This window comes from Notothenia coriiceps, unplaced genomic scaffold, assembly GCF_000735185.1.
Source record: "Notothenia coriiceps isolate Sejong01 unplaced genomic scaffold, NC01 NC01_scaffold00000289, whole genome shotgun sequence".
In the NCBI taxonomy this organism is placed as follows: domain Eukaryota; kingdom Metazoa; phylum Chordata; class Actinopteri; order Perciformes; family Nototheniidae; genus Notothenia; species Notothenia coriiceps.
The window spans coordinates 208,549-230,937 of NW_011332990.1; the positions used below are offsets into that span (position 1 = coordinate 208,549).

General features: G+C 38.8%; 2 protein-coding genes across 3 annotated transcripts in view; both read right to left on the reverse strand.

The window, feature by feature from the left end:
• The window catches only part of cers5 (ceramide synthase 5), a 23,528-nt gene extending 12,353 nt beyond the window's left edge, over nucleotides 1-11,175 (reverse strand). For both annotated transcript variants that reach the window (XR_800730.1, XM_010796595.1), the window contains exon 1: nucleotides 10,892-11,175. Coding sequence is in view for 1 of the 2 variants with exons in the window: in XM_010796595.1 (XP_010794897.1) it covers nucleotides 10,892-11,064 (173 nt within the window). In the remaining variant the exon portion in view is untranslated. The remainder of the gene's footprint in view (nucleotides 1-10,891) is intronic.
• A 2,159-nt stretch (nucleotides 11,176-13,334) lies between these two features.
• LOC104967388 (glycerol-3-phosphate dehydrogenase [NAD(+)], cytoplasmic) lies at nucleotides 13,335-22,120 on the reverse strand. The gene is made up of 8 exons (XM_010796835.1): nucleotides 22,104-22,120; nucleotides 17,549-17,726; nucleotides 17,320-17,460; nucleotides 16,119-16,257; nucleotides 15,423-15,535; nucleotides 14,748-14,984; nucleotides 14,535-14,641; nucleotides 13,335-13,867 (listed from the first exon to the last, which is right to left on the reverse strand). The coding sequence occupies exons 1-8, from the start codon at nucleotides 22,118-22,120 to the stop codon at nucleotides 13,771-13,773; spliced, it is 1,029 nt and encodes a 342-aa protein (XP_010795137.1). The 3' UTR covers nucleotides 13,335-13,770.
• Between the last annotated feature and the right edge of the window lie 269 nt (nucleotides 22,121-22,389).

The window sequence follows — 22,389 nt, forward strand, 5'->3', positions numbered from 1 at the left end:
CTCAAGATTGCGGGGGCTTACAGGAATTGCTTCGCTCACATTTTAAACATCGACGGGTGCTGAGATGAATAACCAGGGAACCGAGGAAATATGTTCAACGAAATGTGAACATGTTTTTATTTTTACATGCGTGTTTATTATTTTTGAGAGAATAGCTAGAATACAAACAGCCACATAAGGAAACAGCTTACTGTATACACCTAGTACAAAATAATATACACAGCAAAATGAATTATATTCGTGACTGCACATTTTTTTTTCAGTTCAAGTTCCTGATGTTGTGTTATGCGAACATATTTTAAAACGATAGCTCTTTTCTTTTTTTTTACATTTGGTGGTATGACATGTTCACCAGTAGTAATATTAAATCTGTGCATGCATATTAGCTCCTGCCAAAAATATGCAGACACGTGCCAGTAAAGGCAGGAAAATATTATAATTGTTTCCAGATAAACATGTATGGAAACGATGTAGGTTTCAAACTTTTAATAAAATAGGCTTTGCAAATAAGGGAGGAAATGCTGAATGTAAAAATAACTTTAGTTTGTTCACTCAAATATTCAAAAGGGCACCCTTAAGATGCAAAACAGCAACCACTGAAGTGCTACTCCCACTGTTGCGTCAGCTTGCTTCCAGCTCAGGCCCAGTGTGCAAAACCTTTCCTGTTATTTCAGAAAGAAAATACACAGAGCGTGTTTTTCACCGGCATACAGTTTCAAGAAAATATTGCCATTATTGCATAAGCCTGTTTGGCTTACATCAGATACATAATGAAAAACAGTTCAAACTAGCTGAAGGGGAGCTTTTTGAAATCCCCACTGATTCTGGGATGTCTCCTTCGGCATAGCAAAATGACGACCTTGTTCGACCCCTGCCTGTACTTCTGTTCTGCACTATGACTGCACAGTCACTTTTAGCTGGGAAAGAAAGCTAAGTATTAACGCTTATATGAACGAGGAAAGTTCTGGGACAAACAGATGCCACATAATGTGCAAAACAGATGTCGTAGTCGAATTGTGCTTGTGCTAATCGATAACACTGATGTTCGTTCATAAATATTTATTTGTTAACGATTTTTTGCATCTCCGTAGAGGCCATAAATCTTTATTTGTGTCGAAGGCATAGCTCAAATATAACACAGACAGAATACAGGATAAAATAAAGCAGCCAGCTGTGAGTCAGGTGCATTCAGGTTCAGTTTTATGGGTCCGTTCTGATACACGAGCGACAAGGGGCTGCGACAATGGCTCTCTGTGCGTAGTTACACACTGACCTTCAAAGACATCATCAAAAAGCAGGATGACAGGATAATTAATAAACAAGGACAATATTTGTTGGTGTCACACAACATGCCTCAAAAGTAGGTATTAATATAACTATACGTAAGGGACTCATACCATCTGATTTCATCAAAATCACTTTGAATACAGTTTTATTAAAAGAGGCTCAATCAATATTCACAAGGTTACAGTGTGGCTGATGCAAAACTGTACTGAGAAACTCTTGCAGAAAACATTCCTGTGTCTCCACCTGGGAAATGTAGATCCGTGTGTCTCTCATGAAGAAAAGAGTCTTTTGTCAGAGCTGCTCTACTCACACTGACCTAACAGCACACTGTAGCTAACTTTATCAACACTGTATTTTCTCAGATTCCTAAGGTTTGAGCCTTGGGAAGTTAAAATAGAATAAAGCTATTTGGACAAAACTAGCCCCCAGTCTACGAGGTCAATTCATGCAAGGGTGCTAAAGGGGTCGTTTGTTGTTGATTTAGAGCCAGATAAGTAAATATATATAAATGTGCAAACAAAAGAAAAACAGTCTTTTATATTTTATTTTTGTAACGAATGTTGTGAATCTCTGTTTATATTAGATTAGACACATTCAATAATGCACTTTTCCAAACATTTCGGACTATTTGCAGAGGATTGCACATACACAACAGTCTTATGCAATAAAACCATTGGTTGATAAGCTGTAAGGTGCATTTTAGTTGTATACTGTATCCACAATCACCTTAAAGAACTGATGGAAATCTGCGCCCTGCAGACACAGAATAACACAACTCAACGAGACTGCATTCAGAGTTTGGCCTTACCCCTTTGTGGTAATGAGAAATGTTAGCTATGTTAATGCCTCAGAGAAAAGTGAAAACACATGGTGACAGTGAGTCACCCCCCCCGCCTACAACAACATGAAATGTCACTGTACTTTTGGCTCGTACGGCTCTCAGAATATAAATCAACTGAAAACATGTTTATAAACCTACACGTTACTGTTATTTTATACATGCAGACGTCAGTTTTGTTTTGACATCAAAGTTCAACATTCATCACAAGACTTGTTTTCTGGGAAAAGTTGTGGGTTGTGAACAGGGTTATATACTTGTTTACCCTTATTATAAACAGGCATTTTTAAAGTTTATTACATTTCTATAAACATTTGAGTAACCATTTTTATTTAGACAATTTTGATCTACTTTCTGATCAGTCGATCCATCATCCTGTCATGAGGGTATAATCCTTTTCCTGGAAAGTGTTAAACCATAGAGGAATTCCCCTATGATGAAACCTCTATTGTCTGAGCTATGTGCAATAAGTTAGTTCCTGGTGAAGGGAATCTGAGTTTTGAGAAGGTCACAGAAAGACACTCCCTTTCTCCCAGTTTGACTATTGTCTCACTGCAATAAGCAGCTTGACCTCTAAGCACGTTGTACTTGTCCTAAAATGACCTTTAATTGTGAATAATGACAAGTATGTAGATCAAAGTGGCTGAGTTATATCATTTTCATACCATCCAAACCATCTCTATACGTTAAACACTTTCATGTGGCCTTATGTTGTATTACTCAGGGAGATCCAAATGTCACTGTTTAATTGCGCCTTGAGCATAAAACAATGTCAATGAGCAGAGTCAACATGCAAAGATCCTTGTATTGCGCATAAATGCTTAACAGCTGCAGAGCTAATGAGTTTGTCCGCTGTCAAGGACTGTAATGACCGTTGCTAAGGAGGATCAAGAGAGAGAAAGGAAAAGAGGTTCAAATAAAAAGAAAATGTGTGTTTCCACACAAATCATAATGTTTTGCAAATTATTTGGCGGCCCACTTGCAATGCGTGGGCCGCGGACCACAGGTTAGGAACTGCTGCTATAGACAGTTCATGGTACACTATAGAGACAAAATTATTAGGCCACCTACACATTACACCTACAGGAGCTTTTATGACATCCCATTCCAAATTCTTAGGCATTAATATGAAGTTGGTCCTTCCTTTGCAGCTATAACAGCTTCCAAAGAGCATTTGTGAGGTCAGACACTGATGTTGGACGACAGGGCCTGGCTCGCAATCTCCGTTCTAGTTCATCCCAAAGGTGTTCAATGGGGTTGAGGTCCGGGCTAAGAGGAGTGGGCCAATACTTTTGTCTATATATAGTGTAGCTTGTTGCAGGCAGCACTTTGCCACTCCCCGGTGTGAACTTGGCACGGTTGCCTACATTTGCTTTCTAATAATCTCTAACTATCCCACGATAGATGAGTTGATGTGGTACAGATAGTGGCAAAAGTCTAGGTTATCTTGCTAGCACAGGCCCTTCAAATTAAAAGAATGCAAGCCTTGGCCTGCAGTGCTAATCGTCAGATGGCAGCATCGGGAGAGCGAAAGCTAATCTATTTAAGTTAAACATCAAAACGTCCCTGTTCTTCCTCAGAGCCTGACCACTCCAACATACACACAGCCTCTCACCAAGACACAGGCTCAGTGTGGAGTGTGTACACGAGGCCTGATGGCTCTGAGGGGGAGAGCTACATACAACCTTGACTCTGGGAAAACTTCCAAGTCCCGTAGCCTCGGAGGCTGAGAGAGACACGGCTCTATTCATGCTACAGTACCACATGTAGTTGTGGCCTTCTTTTGACTTGTGTATCGTTTTGAAAGAGTTGACCGTCATGTGGAAGAAACATGACTTAAGGGAGACACTATAGCTGTACAATATTGGGAATAAAACTGACAAGGCAATATTGTATTTTCAGCAAGATATATAATAATATGATTAAATACAAGATTTACAGATGATGTCTGTTGAAAATAAACATCATCCTTTCCTCAGCTCAAATATTTCCAAACTGACAACATTTGTTTTGACCACATATCTCTTCAGTATTTTTATCCTGTTCCTCGCCCATTTTTAGATTGGGGTTTCAAATATGCGCCAACTGATTTAGTAGTTTTAATACATTCATTATTTTTAGTTTTTTTTTTTATACTTTCTTTCTATTGTTTTTCCTTTTTTTTAACAAATAATCTGAAAACAGACAGGGTCATCTTGGGTAGAATGAAATGCTTACCATCATGTAGTAAGAAAAAATATATACATGTATACATATATTTAACCACTTAGATACCTCTTTGTATAAAAAAAAATCAGTTGGGTTACAAATAAATAATATATTAATTTATAATGATTGCAATTGGAGTGTCCTGGTAGAGCGTGGGATCCATGCATGTCATCCCCCCTCTCTTCCCCTTTTCTAGATATTCAGTTATACTAGCATTACATTCTGAAAAAAAAGCCAGATTATCTTTAAAAAATAAAGAATGGATGCGATTGGGGATGTGGTGTGCATGCAGAGACTGAATGTCACTCACTAACAACAAACTATCCGAGAACCTTTGCCTTGCTGAAACGATATTTTGTGCTGCCCTCGGATAGACAATGTCCCATTATGTTGGTGATAAACAAAACACTGAACGAGGAGGATGTGTAAATGCAGTACATCAACATTTTGGTTTAATGTACCCTCACTTCCTTTTGGCAGAGAGAATACCTGGTTTTTATTTTATCAAGGGGGAAACAGTCAAAATGTCCCACAACAGATTACATGAAAATCCTCATAATCTCAAACGCATTTTAACCCTGTTCAACCCATGACTCGGCTTAGTAGGGCCGAGGCTTGCACACACAACACAGCCTGACTGCTCCCATCTACAACATCACTGCCAACAGCAAAACCATGATTATGATCAATCAAAAAGAAACTGGTCTAGAGGAGGGAGTTTGGTGAGGCTGTTGGAGACAGCTGTTATGTTAGAGAGGGGAGCTGCCTGCATGTAGAAGAGGAATCCTGTAGATTGAATATCCTTTGATGAATGTGTGTGAGAAGACAGCCTTTCAAGGGGAATATGTGTGCGACAGACAAGTTAGTATAATGTCGACCTATGATAAGCTGCAAAGAGAACAAAGAACATACATGTATACAGTATGTGACCTCAAGGCTCCATCCTGTGTGTCTTCTTCTGATTGACAGAACAGAATGATCTAATTATGAGGAAAACTTATCACATACTGCAGTTGTCTGAGAAAACATTGTAAGGCTAAGATGAAGCAGGTTCTGTGGCTTCAAAGTCAGCATTACTAGAACCAGATGTGCTTTCTGAAGAAAATGCACATGTGTTTTGCAATACTGAAATAATAAAGTCAAAATACAATTACTGAAAGGAGAAGAAAAAGCAGTTTAACAGGAAGTGAGGGAAGAAGTGTCACTAAAGTGTCAGCTAAAGTTCGGGTTAGAATAAAGGAAAGTAAAATGTTTATGAATGAACAAGGACGGCTTTTGGTTTGGGGAACAGAAGAATTTCATTTGTGTTGGCAAAATGGAAAATCCAGAGGCCTGATAGAGCTGGAAGTGACGCCGTAAATAAAGATCATTTTCGGTATCAATTAATCCTAATGTTGATATATTGCAATAATGTTACAGCTTGTTTGATTTGACCAAATGCCCGAAACACAAAGATATTTAGTTTGTTGTGAGAAATGACAAAGAGCAGCATACATTTGAGAATCTTCAACCAGGGACTTGGTTTTTGCTTGTAGAAAAATACAAATAAATATAAATTACAATTAAGAAATAATTGCAGATTTTTTTGTTGTTAATGGACTAATCATTTAAGTTGGAAGTATCAAAGAACAAGCATTGCAAGGACAAAGTCAAAGCGAGAGATGAAAGTGGTTGTATTTGTATTTAGAGATAGAGCATAAGTAAACCTATAAGTCATGAGTCAAAAAAAGGTCTGTGGCAGGAAGTCTGTGAGAACACCCCCATCTGAACCCAATCTCATCCGTGTGTGATTGTGTGTGAATGCCTGACCTCTAACTGCAGGTGTGTGAGAACAGTGCATGTGTGTGTGTGTGTGTGTGTGTGTGTGTGTGTGTGTGTGTGTGTGTGTGTGTGTGTGTGTGTGTGTGTGTGTGTGTGTGTGTGTGTGTGTGTGCTATATTTAGTGCAGTGTGCACAAACAAACTGCTCTGCCCGGGTTCAGGTTGTGCGGAGAGGAGGAGCTGAAGCTGTGGTGTGATGTCTTTATCTGATGAATAAATGAATGAGGCAGCCGGTGTCAGACAGCGGCAGAGTTTACGCTCTCTGATAACATCGCTCCGGATCATTCTCTGATCAGGACAGCCCGGAGAGGGACAGCCGGTCCAGCTCTGACACATGAGACAGCTGGCTCAGTGTGTGTGCATCTCACTGAACACCTCAGCAGCCCTCCTCACACACCTCCAATATCTGATTGCTTCTTATTTACAACCACTTGATCATGTCTAAATTAAACAAAGTCTGACGCTGAGTTTGGAGCTGTAAGTGTCAAGTCTAGAAACCATGCCCGAATGACAATAGGCCCTACCCATTTTGAATTGACAGGAGTATTTAATTATACTCAGGTAATTGTCTCCTACTTGCAATGCTTAGTCAACCTCTTTTCTCTTTGTTGTCAGACAAACATAGAAAGCCATTTTATCATTAAAGGTCACACAATACTAATCCTGACTGTGGAGCTCTTAAACGTTATGTAAGCTTTGATCACATAACTGTTTATAGCCATACAGTTAAAACATTAAAAGGCACGCCAATGACAATGCCTGTATTGTTGGATGTTAAAATGAAACATCTGGAATGAGCGGCTGTGAGAGCAGAGCCCAGATTAGACACCAGATTAAGTGCGTTACATTATACACCTAGCCACCTAGCACTGTCTATGTATAAAATGCTTTTCTGCATTGACTATCTAATATAATTTTTTGTAGAGTCAATGAAGAATCCCTTTACAGGTAAAGTAACAAGATGAGAACGTCTTTTGGCGTTAGATAAAGTAAATGTAATGTAATAGGATAAAAATCTCAATATTTGAGAGGCTGAAAACAATTCTCTGCAATTTATGGATTTGGAATCTAATCAATACATCAATCTAAATAATTGGAGATGATTTGTTCTCACTATCGACCCATTTGATTAGTCAACTAATCATTGCATCTCTAGAAGACAAAGCTTATGATAAAATCTCCATCTTTCTTTCACTGTGTAAACTGCCATATATCCCGAAACCCATTGTTTATATTTCTTTGTTTCATCTTATCTCGCCATTCTTAACTGAGAAATCCAACATATCTATCAACCTCCAATGTTTCTTTGAACACTGGCACCCTGCTACTTGCTTCAATACTATGCAAACAAATAATAGAGCAATTGTTTACTTAAGCAATCAAAAGATGGAAACCATTAAGCAATAAGTCAAATAAAAGGGCGCATTTTAGCCAAAACAAATACTCTAAAGGGGCCTATCTGAAATGTGAGTATAAACGTGTATAGTCTGCTATGATTTCCATTGTGCTTGGTCCAATGCAACGCTCCTCTTATTCTTGTATCTTGAAACAGGCAAAACCTTTAACAACGAACAAAGTAATTGTGAAAACTATTTTTACTTAAAATACTGTATAAGGTCCATTGTCACCGCCTGTGTAAATACACCGTTTTAAGGGACCAATAACACAACACAAACACACAAACTAAACAAACTTTCATATCAATATTTGAGAAGTAAGCTTGGACTTGTTACTCGAAAAACAAGGTTATGCTTTTGGTTTAGATTGGAATAACTACTTGCAGAATTTTCCTGAAACTTGGTGGAAGGAAGAAGCATTCTTTGAGTGTGAGGAAGATGGTAAGGCCTGTGATGATAAGATAAGATAACTCCACAACAGGTCAAGTATGAAACAATAGGCATATTAGTTGCACACAACATTTGCTCTGGTTTGCCAAAGCAAAATTCCTGTAGAAGTTCTTCACTTGTTTGTGTAGCAAGACATGCAGGTGGCTTACATCCAAGCATGGGTGTAATCTCCACTGGGGACAGGGGGGACATGTCCCCTCCACTTTTCAAAATCCCATTTGTGTCCCCCCCACTTTTTAAATGTGTTTATTATTATTTTCTTACGCAAGCGGTCATTGTCACGGAGGAGCGTCTGTGTGTGTGTGTGTGTGTGTGTGTGTGTGTGTGGCACAAGCGCATCTTGTGAGAGAGAAATAGAGAGAGAGAGAGAGAGTTACGGGGGTTGTTGTTAGCATTTGGTGCTAGCTCGGAGCTAACGGAGGTTAGAAGCTGTTTCAACAATAAGGAGAGGGAGAGTCCTCTCCTGTCGGACTGAGAGAGATAACGCCAGCTCAGGGAGGTAAAGGACTCTGAGAGATTAGACTGTAAACTTTAGTCTAAGTTATCTCAGTCGGTCTCAAACGGTTTCTCAATCCTTCCAATGTGTACTATAGGTCAGTACAAAAATAAAAAACAAAGTTTGAAAGGGGAGTGATTAGTCCAATATGCATAAATAAAAAAGAAAGAATGCAGACTAGGTAAGATAAAGACAGGAGAGAGGAGTTTATCAATGATTTGTTATTAGTTGTGAGCATATTCTAATGTTTTTTTTATTAATGAAATATATACAGTTCTGTTTCATTTGAGTGTTTAGTGTGGGGGAAACTTCTGTTTAGCAATGCAGTGGGAGTCACCGACTCATGAAGGAGACACGGGAAGAGCAGGAGCTTTGATGTCAAACACTGATGGTTTATTTAGGAGCTTCGGCCGGAGAATTCACAAAACAAGTCCAATAGCCAGAGTTTCTGACTTCACGGTAGAGTTGCCACGTCAATTCTGAAGAACTCTACCCCAGACCCATGTATTTAGCTAGTTCAGAGAGAATAATCAACATTGTGAATAACAAGATAGAATCATAACACCTCTATCAGCTGACGCCAACAGGCAGGAACAGGGAGAAAGAACACTGAGAGCACAGCAGCCAAGGTTACAGGTGCCTGTGCTCAGTCAGGACAGTTTGAACTGATAAACTGGGTCAAAGTTATGGACCTTGGAAAATATTTCCCCAACATTGAGAACTGTATCCATAAATCTCTTAATGTTGCCCTCAAAGTGCACCAGATTGATAGCTTCAATTTAAAGAAAATAAATCTTCCCGGGGTGCATGCCCCCGGACCCCCCTAGAGCACCCTTTTTTCCTCAAGAGCCCCCCAAAATGACTTCTGTTGGAAGTTGCGCCCCCCCCCCCCACACCATCCACACACACACCACAACCACACACGGGGGGGGGTCCGCAACAGTGGTAAAGTTTAAAAGTCTCAAAAATGCTACAACTACTGTCACAAACTGGATTAAAGTATTTTGTTAAAGGAGGATGAAAGCGTAGTTAAGGAGCACTATTGGAGTGACTTTTATGGTTATTGGACTCAGGATTAATTAATCTGGATTTCCGCTGTTTAAGGAAATAAAAGGACTACGCAAGTGGAAACAATTCACAAAGGGATTAAACTGTTTAAAACACATGCTCAAAGTAAGCCGGATTTTGCCGATGTGTTTATGTGGATTCAAAAGTCGTAAATAGTCTACAAAACGGAGGAGGCCGATCTGATTGGAGCAACTGTGACAAATAATCCAACTGAAGCCGGCATGGACAATGACTATGTTTGAAAATGGGCTTATCCAGACAAGCCTGGTTTTTTAGTCAATTATTTTTTATATTTTATTGTAATGTAGAAACAAGGCTTTTATTGACAATCATATATTGCTTTACAATTATATGTAAAAAAAAAAAAAAGTTAAAAAAATATGATATTTGGCCTCAAATCATCTGAGGCCTGGCGCCCCCCCTGCGGTCTTTGGCTCCCCCCAAGGGGGACGCGCCCCCAAGGTTGGGAACCACTGTCCGGTTGTGAGGTCATCACAAATAAAACAGGTTCACATGGATAGGATACTAGATAAGTGTGCACACTCATTATATACACTACACATTTTTCTTGGATTTGTTAACACTATAGTCCCTTAAATAATTGTAGAAAGGCAGGAAATGGAATTAAATTGAGAAGATGTTTCATTGCGGAGGACCCCCCCCCACACTACTTCTCAAACCAAAGTTACACCCTTGCATCCAAGTGTGTACCACTACCAACCCAGAGTGTGCATTTGTTTATGTGTGGGTTTGACAGCCTATTGTTGACTGCCATACATGACACTGTTTCCTGCTCCACTGTTGAACTTAGCTTAACCTTTACACAGGACCTCATGAGACATGATGGATACCTTGATCTTATAAGTGAAAAGAAGATGAAGCAGTTTCAGAGAAGCGGCAGGCTGGATGGCAGCAGTCCCTAGCACGCATGCACCAGTTAATGGCAGCTAAAGACACATAAGCAGATTGGTTAACAGTCAATGATTACCAAACTAGTCTAGAGTTTAGAGAAGAGAGGTGGTGGGCGGTGTTGCAGGCACCTTGAAGGTACCTCCTGAAGACAATTATGATCACATATGTTTCTTAAAAAGTAGAAGAGAAAGAGAATAACAAAAAAATAGATGGTAGTGTTTTGTTGGACGGAAGAACTACTGGTCACGAGGAAATGGTGTTTGACCAAAGAATTTCCCGAGTTAACACAAATGTGAATACTTTGGTTCAACCACTGCCAGCAAAGCCATCACTCCATTGTTGTGAGTAGACCTCTGTTAAAAGTATTTTCACCAGCAGTCTACAGGAAACAGCGGGATGAGCGACGTGGACACACCTTTCGAAGAGAATCCTCAAGGCGAAAATCCCCAAAGCCAGCGGCAAGGCAGAAAACAAGTGCCCCGCTTTGGGGTACTCCACCCCGGGGGCCGGGTCCGCCAGGTCCGCCCAGGTGACGTTGTGTGGGAGCCAGAACCGCTCGTTCCAGAACCAGGCTGAAAGAGCAGCCATGTTTCTGTGTCCCGGACCCCGGACGGTTGGATGAAAATAAGTTATTATCCAAAAGAAAAGGATGAGAGAAACTTGATGAAGCCTCCTTCCCCTGGGTTACTTGTGCCATGAATTGCCTCCCTCAATTTTACCGTTGAATTGAAGAGGAAACAAGAGACTTCTGGTGGACATTTTCAAAATAAGACTCCAAACGGTGACCGTTAGATTTAGTTTGAGTGGCAATATCACGAAACTTTAATTACTTTCCATATTAAGGTTTAATAGATATTTACTTTTTGTTGAGTTATCTTTATAATATTGCATTTTGTTACTTTTTGTCGCAGCTGAAGACTTGACTTGGGGCTGATAGTAATCATCAAAATACAGTAGAAAAACTATGCTGCCTCATATTATTGAAAATAATGAAAATAATTAAATTGGTCTCATAGAAACCATAACCATCACCCTTTTTTATAATAGGTGAAAAGAGTGTCATGTGTGTCCAGTCCATAGACTGTATGGGTCCAATCACGTTAAATTTGAATCATTGTTTTCTAATATAAATGTGAATGGCAAATTAGGCTACAAACATAATCAAAAAGTGTTCTATAAGAACGATTTAATCACCCAATTTGTTAATTTATTGTAACCTTGTGTCAAGTCATAGTTAAGGTTTTAAATAAACATCACGTTTATGTATATAGAAACAAACAAAAATACATTGATGATCCATAAATCAGTCACCCTAGAAATAATCAGCGAGCCAGCCTATCAAGGGCTGATGGGATGCTCTAGTAGTGTAGTGTAGTGTTGGCTGTTGTGAAATTATTATAATTTGCCAGTTTTGACTTGTAAATGATAAGACCTGACACTTGCCAAAAAGCTCAAATCAAGTAACGAATTGTCCACATATCTTCATCTTGTTTTTTTATTGTGTAGTTCAATCTGGTCAGCTTCCGGTATTTTTTGGCTGTTGTCAAAAAGCTTGACAGACCTTGGCTGCCCTCCTGAGATGAGGGCTGGAATTGAGGAAGTGAAGGCGGGTCCTCCCTCACCGAGGGGATGGGTGCCATGCATGTATGGGATACATCCCTGTTTCCCTGTTGGAGCCACACTGTTGTCAGAAACTTTAATATTTAATTAACTATGGTATGGTGGTGTTGTATAACATATACTACTATATTATAGGCTACACTGGGAGATTGTACTGCCTCCATTCAGTAATCCGATTGATAGGTTATCTTTAAAGGTGCCGAGTCAAAGGCAGATACAATTGACGACTTGTGATCGATGTGATGGCGCACACTAGTGGACAATATATACATTGCAACTACAAATTGTTAAGGAATATTATGTGACATCTTGACCTTTAGGGGATTTTATTTCTGTAATGGCTAAGATGTACATTACACTCCACTAAAAGTCACCATCAACATGTGTATTTTGTGCATTTCGAATTTGCTCAAAGTTTCTTTTAAATGACACATTATTGTTTTTTCACAACACCACAATGGTGTAGTGTTACGAAAATTGAGCATCGCTCCATCCGTGTTGTTAAGGAGGGATGGGGCAGCTGCAGATCTGTCTGCTGTCTAATTATAGATGACCGTTTGCCCCTTTAGAGCGCGGTATTATTAGAAATCTCACAGGCCAGTTGACTCAATAACTATGCAAGGGGTTTCAGCCAGGGATCCTGATTTAAACAAGTGGTAAATGATGTGGCTCCGCGGTCTACAACAAAACTAAGCAAAAGTAACACAATAGTGGGACCAAGGAGAAACGATAATGGAGAGGAATTTTTATAAAGTGTTTCAACAATTATGAAACTGGCAGGCAGGGAATGTATATTACCACTTCAAGGCCAGAGGAAATAGGCTTCCCACTGACTTTCACGCTGCCTTGAGCTGAATCTCTTATCAACAGAGCATTGATGGAATACACTGGCATATGGTGTAGGACAGATGGCCGTTAATGATCACACATGGGTTTCTTGCATTTTAATTGTCATCAAGTGGGTTCAAAATAAAAACAAAAGATTCTTATGAGGACATTTATAAATTGAATATTTTTGCAGCAATAATCCATACTCAGCCATCACTTATGAGGCCTCAGGCAGGACAGGTGCTATAAGAAAGGTTAAAGTAGACATGGCTAGAAAATGGTAAAGGTGAAGAGTTTAGAGTGGCAGCCTGACTGAGCTCAGGTCAGATTACAGGCAGTCTGCTGCAGAGTGTGTCCTGGAGGCACACACCAGCAAGTGAAAACGAAAACATTACACACGAACACAGGCATCAAGTTCAATAATTTATTCCAAAATAAATCATTATAAGAAGTCCAGAAGAAAAACAACACATGTGAGTGTTAAGGCAGGGTACGGCACTTTAATTTTATAAATTATGTCACATTTAGTAAGATTAAGGTCAGGGTTTGAATATCGTGTAAGGCAACGTGATTAAAATCCCTTAAACTTTTAAGACTGGGTAGATTTAATATAACAACTTGTTTCGAATCAGTAAAAACAGAAGTAAGGGTTTTCTGTCCATAATACGACAGAAGCGGGTCAACAAAGCAGCGCAGGTATTTTCTTTTTGAGATTTAAACATCAAGGTAGTCAGGTTTAGGCATAGTCTTCACCTAACATCCCCCCTGAAATGACCTGGGTTAGACAGTAGTTCTAGTGTAAATCCTTTCTCAGCTTTCACCTGTTCATCAGGCTGCTGTCATCCATCACATGTGCTCTGGGTGGTCCTGCAAACATTTGATGAACTCTGTCACTGGATGGCCGTTGAAGCAGACATTGTGAACAGCAGTGAAGAGAGGAAACCTGGCGAGGTAAAATAAATAATTTAAGAACAATGGATATTACCAAAGAAAAGGTTGGACATTTTGGGAAATTGTCCTATTGGCTTCCTAGATTAGAAGATTGGTACCACACTTACAAACTCATTTAACCACTCGTCGCTTTTGTATAGATTAAAGAAGCAAAATATGACAAAGCAAGCTGTTTTCTACTGGTTTTCTACTGTGTCTTAGCTGACACCTTTAGCTTCATATTTACTATAATAACATGAGGGCGGTACCGATGTTCTCAGATAACTCACAGCAAGAAAGGGTATGATTGAAATGTCCCACTATTCCTCAACATTTTTGCATAACATGATGTGAACACAATCACACATTAGGTTGAGATAGCATATTCAAATGGACTCAGTTGTACTGACACGTATCAGTAATTGTAGTAATGATAATGTCCCAACAAGCCATATCTTTTGGATAATCCCTGATTTGTCTCCAGGTTCACATTTTACTGCTTCCCTTCATTGGTCTGCTACCTTTTCAAAAACAATTGATTATGTCTTACTTACTTTAGCTGTGCTTTTATTAATAACCTCTCCATAAATATGTTCACTCACTTATTTTCTTAGCACAGTTTAGGTTGTGAATGTTAACATGGGTGTATGCGTGTGCTGGACAAAATAAGACAAACTTACTTCTCCACCAGTTTTTTCTGTTCCAAGATAACGTGGACCTCTGATGCGGTGGCTGGACCCTGAAGCTTCTGACCGTTCAGCAGCTCCTTCTCTAGCTGCTCGATGCTCTGAAACAAAAGATTGTTGTCATTGTTTAAGTGTCTGATAATCCTTTTCACGAGAAGGGAGTGATAAAGACAAAGACAGAGGAAGAGGAAATCTGTTCACTCATACTTTTCCTGTTTTGGCGAAAGCCTCTCCGATCTTGCGGTTGCGTCCACCGTAGCAGGTCGTGATGAGGTCAGCGATGCCGCAGCTCTCCAGGAAGGTGGCGGGGGAGACGGGGCAGTTTGTGCAGAAGATCTTGGCGAAGGCGATCATCTCCATCAGGCCGAGACGGATCACCGCTGCCTTGGTGTTGTCGCCGAAACCCAGGCCATCACAGAATCCTGCTCCCACTGCCACAATGTTCTGCAGACACAAGAGCACACGCTGCTGTCATTGAGTTGCACTTTTTACAGGTTGGGGTTAGTACTAATGCACAGGAGGAATCTCTAATAGATCCCGTTTTATCTCTTTAATGCCTTTGATGCATACACATACCCTGTTGAATATTGTTTACATATTGAAAGAATTCCAAATATATCAAAAACACAGTGAGATTATAAGTGATAAGAGGTTTTTTGTATCCATTCTGCACCTTCAAGATGAGCAGATGCAAATGGTGAATTTAATAGATTTATATAAAACATTATCTTCTGCATGGAATTCTTTTGATATTTTGGAAAATGTCAACTTTTATTTATTTTTTAGAGAGCACAGACATTGAATGACATTGAAATTTCTAAGGCCCTCAGATGCTGGTGACAATAGAAATAAGTAAATGTGTTTTGAAGGAGGAGAGCTCACCTTGAGCGCCCCGCAGATCTCAACAACATCAGCCTCCTCCACCACAGTCACACGGAAATTTGTGGTCTGCATCAGCTCCTTCAGCATGGGCCAGTGGGCTTTGTCTTTGCAACCTGTGTCCAAAAGTTACAAATAAATCAACACCATTTCCCATAATGCAGCACTTAAGAAATGCATACTGTATAAAACAATAAACATGCATTGGTAAGACTAGACAGAAGGAATAACACTGTTTTGTTCCATCAAAACCATTCAAAATTAATTTCCAAAAGTTATATATTAAATAGTAAGGATTTCTTTTTTCAGACACACCAAAATGATGTGTTTTTTTAACTTCATTTCAAAACATATTTTACACAGCGTAGCCCAAAGTTTTACCATGAAGATTACCATGTGGTCTACATAACATAGGAAAACCAATTCTGAGGCATGACATTACACCTATTTGATGAGTTTTGAACAATATAATGTATGTTAATTATATATGTAATATCAATCAGTCATGTTGCTCACTGCGATTCTTTCTCAAAGTTGCTGTTTACAGCTAAAAACATGTCAGAGAGTTGTATATTATAAGCATGCATTGAGACTCAAAGCAATACTGTGCTCTACTTTCATAGTAAAGTCCTATCCAAAGGACAAATTAAACTAGATTCCCTTAATTATAGGCATACAATGTCCATCTGTCCTCCGTACCAATGGTTGTTTCACAGAACTTCTCGTCAGCGACCTCGTTGGCGATGTTTGCTCCCATGAGGACCATCGTTGTGATGTCCAGCTTCCCTCTGATGACCTCTGAGATCAGCTTCAGCCCCTCTGGACCCGCATCCACCCCCTGGAGCAGGAGGAAATACAAAACAAATCAACATCAAGTTTAAAAATTAGTATGCAGAAATACTTTCCCTTTGTTTTGTGCATAGTGAAATTCCTGCTCCAGAATGATACAAATCTGGTATATTTCCCAATTAGTTTCACCTACAAATACTTGCTTTGAGGTATTAGTGCATAGCAAAAAGAAATACATGAATAGAAAATACCGGAAAAATGCAATTAAAGTATTAAAAACCCTATTAAAAATAGTTATGTTCTTGCCATTTAAGCTTCTTTGAATTTGAAATATGACCTATTATAAATGTATAAGTACTGTACAGGTGCTGTGTGGATCTTCTTTTGGATTCTTACATCACAGACATTATGATTGTACAACCTAGCAAATAACTAATAAAAAGTGAAAATTGTTAAAGGTCCCCTATTATACTGTTTTTCATCAATATATTATAGGTCTCAGATATATACAAACATGTCTCTGAAGTGTTTGGCTCCAAATACCAAACAGCTCATTGCAGCATCCCATAATCCCCTCTGTTTCAGCCCTGTTTCCAAAGTACTGATTCTCTGTCTGTTACTTTAGATGAAAATAAGGAGCCACGCCCCTCTGAGAGATATTTGGTTAAAAAGAACACAATGGTGCTCTCGGAGGAGATTAAGGTGATAAAGTGGGCGGGGGTTACCTTGGTTGGTGATTGGCTAATGGTTACACAAGCCAAAAAAAATGTATGACATCATCAGAGGCCAAAATCTGATCAGCTCATTTTCAGACAGGTTTTTATATAAATGGATCAGGACAAAAAGAGAGAATCTTTTTTCCTGAAACTTTCAGAATCTGTCTACACAGAGGGGACACAGGTTTATGTATAAAGGACATGAAGTGGATTTGACATAATAGGTGACCTTTAAGTAAAAACATATTGACCAAAAAAAAAGAAAGTTTCCCCTTAATTACTCAGCAATGTTTATATCCAAAATAGGTCAAGTTGGAGTAGAAATGTCAAGAAATGTTGGAAATATTATGTTATAGTACCATATGTTTCCATATAAAACGTAAGAAAGACGTTACCTTGATGAGAGACATGCCTACAGCATCCTTCTTGATGTGGTCTTTGATGGTGTCACACACTCTCACGATGAACTGGTGAGGGATCACGAAGATCAGGATGTCGGCTCCTTTCACAGACTCAGCTAAGTCTGGAACAGCCAACTGAAGGAGAGAGAGGAAAGATGGTGAAACTTTACTTTATATCACAACACCAGAAAGTCATAAATGTAATCCAAGAGTGTTTGTTTACCACATTGGGGGGCAGCTTGTGGCCGGGCAGATATTTCACATTCTCGTGGTCGTTGTTGATGATTTCTGTGAGTTTACGTCCGTTCACCGTCTCCTCGAACACCCACATGTTCACTGTGGTGTCGAACCCGTCATACTTGGCTGCGTTGGCACCCACAATCTTGGCAATGGCAGAGCCCCTGTGGACATGGAGGTACACAGTGAGAGACAGCGGCTTGTTGTACTTCAAGTTTCCCAACAAAGATTAAATGTCCTGATGTTTTCTGTTATGTTGAAATTATACATTGGTTTAAATTAATGGTCCTGAAGTGATACTAGAGACAAATATATGAAAAAGTTGTCTGAAATCCATTCATAGGTTTGACAGTTTATATTGTGTTAAGGAAATTGTGCGATCAAATGAACCTGTTGAGCCCCAAGCCTGTTTTTCAGGTTTCAGGCTCGAAAATGACATTCCCAGAACAAATTACCATATCTTCCCTTCTAAAAAGGGTTAAATTAATAATCTTTTTTCTCAAAGTAATGATAAACCTGTGAGTTGGATGTAGAAAAGTCAGAATCAATATAGATGTTTTTTATTTTAAAGAAAATTCAGATTGAACATGGTAAAAAACTGTAAATTATAGTGTCCGTCCAAAACATATTTTGTACTTATAGTGAAAACTAACCTTGGATGATGGGTTAGTAGACTAAAAGCTTTAGGAATCCAAAGTACAACATATAATAAGTACCCTGTATCAAGATTGATGCAAAACAAGTGATATTTGACCTTTTTAGACAGATTTAGCAAAAAAAACCTCTTCTGGGGCCATTTGGGTGGATTTTCCTTATCTCTGGCCCACCTTCTTCGATTTTGACATCTGACATCTCTTTCTGACCGTTAGAACTCGAAGGGAAATCGTCCCGCACACACTCATGTTAAAAAAAAGATGGCGTCTTCGCGCATTCAATCTCGCTACAGAGCGTAGGAATGGCCTGCTCTACTATTTTAAAACGGAATTGCAGTTTTATTGCTTATAGATTATCAGAACATTTCAAAGGGGACACAGCCACATTGGATATTAACCTATGGATTAACTACATCATCGTTGTTATCGTTTTAATGCCATTGAAGACCAGTTTTGACCAGACAAAACCAAGGTAAGCCATGTTAGCGTTGTAGGCTACCTAGCGCCACATGTTTTGATGTACGTTTTTGTTGATAACGTCGCGAGTTTGTATCTTTCAGTGTTGAGGTGGGCACCGTTAGATTCTGTGTCTTTACGATCATAAACGATGTGTTGGATGTGCAGCTAGGATAAGTAATAAGGGAGCTAGGAGTGATTTTCGGTGCAGTAATAGGTTAGCATTTTTCGCTCTGGGCTAATTCAGAGGCTCACTGTTAGCATTGTGTGTTTTTTTTTAAGAAAAAAAATGAAAAAGATCAGTTAAATTAGTTTTTTCCCGTTATATGGATATAAAATATTCATAGTTTATTAAATATTAAGGTTTCTTAGACGTTGTTTCCTGCAAATGACGCAATTTCGGCCCCGGAACCGGGTCCGTGGGGCTTAAGTTAACAGCACACATGTTACAGCCTCCTCAAACGGTAGACAATCTTCTCATAATTATATAAATACATCATGTGCTCACAGCTGGGGAAACATTTAAACGTATTGTGTTGAAAAAGCTCTGGAAGCAAGGAAATAAATAACTATTAAAATAACACAAATGTCATTGTAAAGTTACAGTAGGTCGCCTTTGCATGGCTGGCATATTACATTATATCTCGTAAATATAAAATACGTTGATGTCTTGGATTGCAACAAAGTAATAGTGTATAGTTTAAAATGTAACCTAGCATGGGGTTGGGACAGTGCAGTGAATGTGTCTTAAAAGAAACACATGGATCTCTTAAGTGAATTAAAGCTGCAGTTCACCTCTTATAATGTATCAATTCATTCTTAGTCACATCTATAGTTTTCATTAGAGTAACACAATGTATTATGTGTGTTTACGAGTGTAGTTGTAATGCATTATAATTTCCTACTGCACACATAATTCACTATAGATGTTGTCTTAAAGTCTCAAAGCTTCAAGTGTTATGTATATCTTTATATCGCATTATAATCCGTACTATACATAATAAAAGTATTCCATGGAATAACTGGTTTGCTCCAACCTTACCCAGCATGCTGTGGTTTTTAATCATATCAGAAAAGAGGAAAGTACAAGGTCAAACTTTTGGTACAGTACACCATTGTGAGCTTTCTAATACCTTTAGCCAAGGACTGTGGCACGGAATAATTGTCCATTTCAAATTGAGCAGATAAAAAAGAATTATTAGAATGTGAATAATTGAAGATTCATCTAATCGCAGAGTTTGCTTTCCTTGATCAGCCCTGCTGAGATTTTAAATTCAACTTTACTCTTTATAGCTCCAAGGTCGAACTCCTGGACGTCTGGGCACTGAAGGGAAAGTGCTTTGCTTTCTCAGGAGCAGGGTACCTAAGGGTACCTTCACTGGAGATTAGTAGACATGAGGTTTTATTAGACACTCGATTAACAGATGTTTACATCTGTGGATGTTGTTGCTTTAAAATGCTGCACATTCAGCAAGCTTAAATCTGGCAAAGTAAGAGTAAGCAAAATAAAGAAATATCACAGAAGGTTCCTGATGCACATGAATGAGCAATTATCACTGATGCATTAACAATAAGCATCTCTGTTATACAAGTAGGCATGTGCAGAGCAACATTTTATATATTAACTGGCCAAAGGTTTTTTAGTATGAAGGTCAGGACACATCTGACTCCTTCTTTTTAAGAGAACATCTCAAATACAACTTTAAATCATAAACCTAAAATCAGTGTTATGGTCTCATCTTTCTTCCATCAGATAGATCATTCCCTGCCCAAAACATGTCAATCATCTTCATGAGCTGCTTCTACAAATCACTTTGAGATTTTTTCTTGTTGTTGTTTAGGATGTTATTAAGATGATGTGTGAACTCATTTGCCAGGTCTTACATTTGTACTATCTCTGAAGAACACATCAAAAGTTACCACACCAGGTTTGACTGTAGTCTTTCATGACAAATCGTTATTTCAAAGATAATGAATATTGAGTGGTTTGAAATGAAGTCAAAGCAAGTATAAATCATTTGTTAAAGGAAATGACTAATAGTGTTATCTCTCTGGCTGCTCGCCCCAGCTCTCAGTCCAAAGCAGCCTGAACATCAATGAAAACACCATTTTATTTGGTTTGCAAATACAGATCCAAACAGTCAGGTAAATCATGCTATTGATTATGAACCTGTAAATGTTTGATATTACAGCATTATTTCAGGAAAGGTTGCTAGGTGACTCGGCTAGCCTGAAGAAATTGGCAGCATCATGGTTTCATCAAGGCCCAGTGCACAGAGCAAAGCTGGCAACACAGCCGAAGTATCAACATCTGCGCTCGCTACATCACAACGCTCGGTATAAGCTGCAGTGAGAAGAACTCCGAGAGCCAAACAGATGACATCCAGGAGGCCGATGTCTTTATGGTCCCACAAATGTTTCCTCCAGCTAATTGTATATTAAATTCAATGCTCAGCACAGCGTCGCTCAGCTCTAACACTCTTTGTCTTTTGGATGTGAGATAAATACAAATGCTCACCCCAACCAAGTGCTGGTGACTGAAATTCAACAGCTATTTTATCGAAGTGTAAGAAAAATGGGCACCAAACAACAGTGGGCAGCCATTCTAATCCCTTATATCCCAGTGTGGAGAGGAGATGCCTTGTTCTGACATCTATTATATTAAACCCACATTTATAACGTTGATGACTTCATTGTTCAAGGATGACTTTTAATTATTTGAAATCACTTTTATTTCTTTTCATTGTGCAATATGAACACAAAGATTCTGTTCATTTGTCATTTCAAAATTAATTAATTCCTTCATGTGGCGAAAGGTGTGGAGAGTGTTGAGAACAACCCTACTAAGAACCGTTAAAAGGCACTCAGCTTTCAGCGACATTAAACTTTGCATTGTGATTATGACAAAGTTTGACAGATCAATTATGAGCACGCTGTGCAGAAACTTTAAAGACAGCGACCTGTTGAAGGAAAACTATGTGAAGCACTTCACCGCCCCAAAGTGCTTCATTCTTTGATACACTGCTTCTATTATGCCGTACAAAACCTAATAGTTCCCCCATTAAAAATTCTAAATTAGAACATAAAAAAAACTGAGACATGTTTACAAAAAAAGGTGCAATAACCTTTTCATTGTTAACTATTCAAATACAGTTTTCATATCTTATCAATTTGTTACATTCTCTATAAGTGTTTCTGTAAAGTTGACCTAAAGCGGTATATTTTTTGCTTTATATTCACAAATTGACATTTTAAAGTAAAAGTTAAGACCTCATGTTGTATCTATAAACACCAGATTTTTTTTGTTTCGTGCAGAAGGCATGTTGGGAGTGGTCAGAAAATCCGCTCGCTTCCCACATTGATCGTCCTCTGTCATCTGTTTATTTAAAGAAAAACTGAGAAAAAAGTAGACAAAAACCTCTAACTTCTAACCGAAGATTCTTAGCCATATGGTGTATAATGTGCATCATGTTTACCTTGTACCATGCGGTTGAAAATTGTTTTTCCTCCCACCCATAGTGACCACCTGTTCACCTGTCCTTAAATACAGTGCCAAAACCACATCACAATAATTCATTGATAGTCAACATCACCCAAAACAATAATAAACCTGAACACAGGGAAATCCCCCAAAACGTCTACATATAAAATAACAGAAGAAAATATCCATCATATTTCGTTATAACTCTAAATAAGTAAAGATATCTTCCTCCAAGCA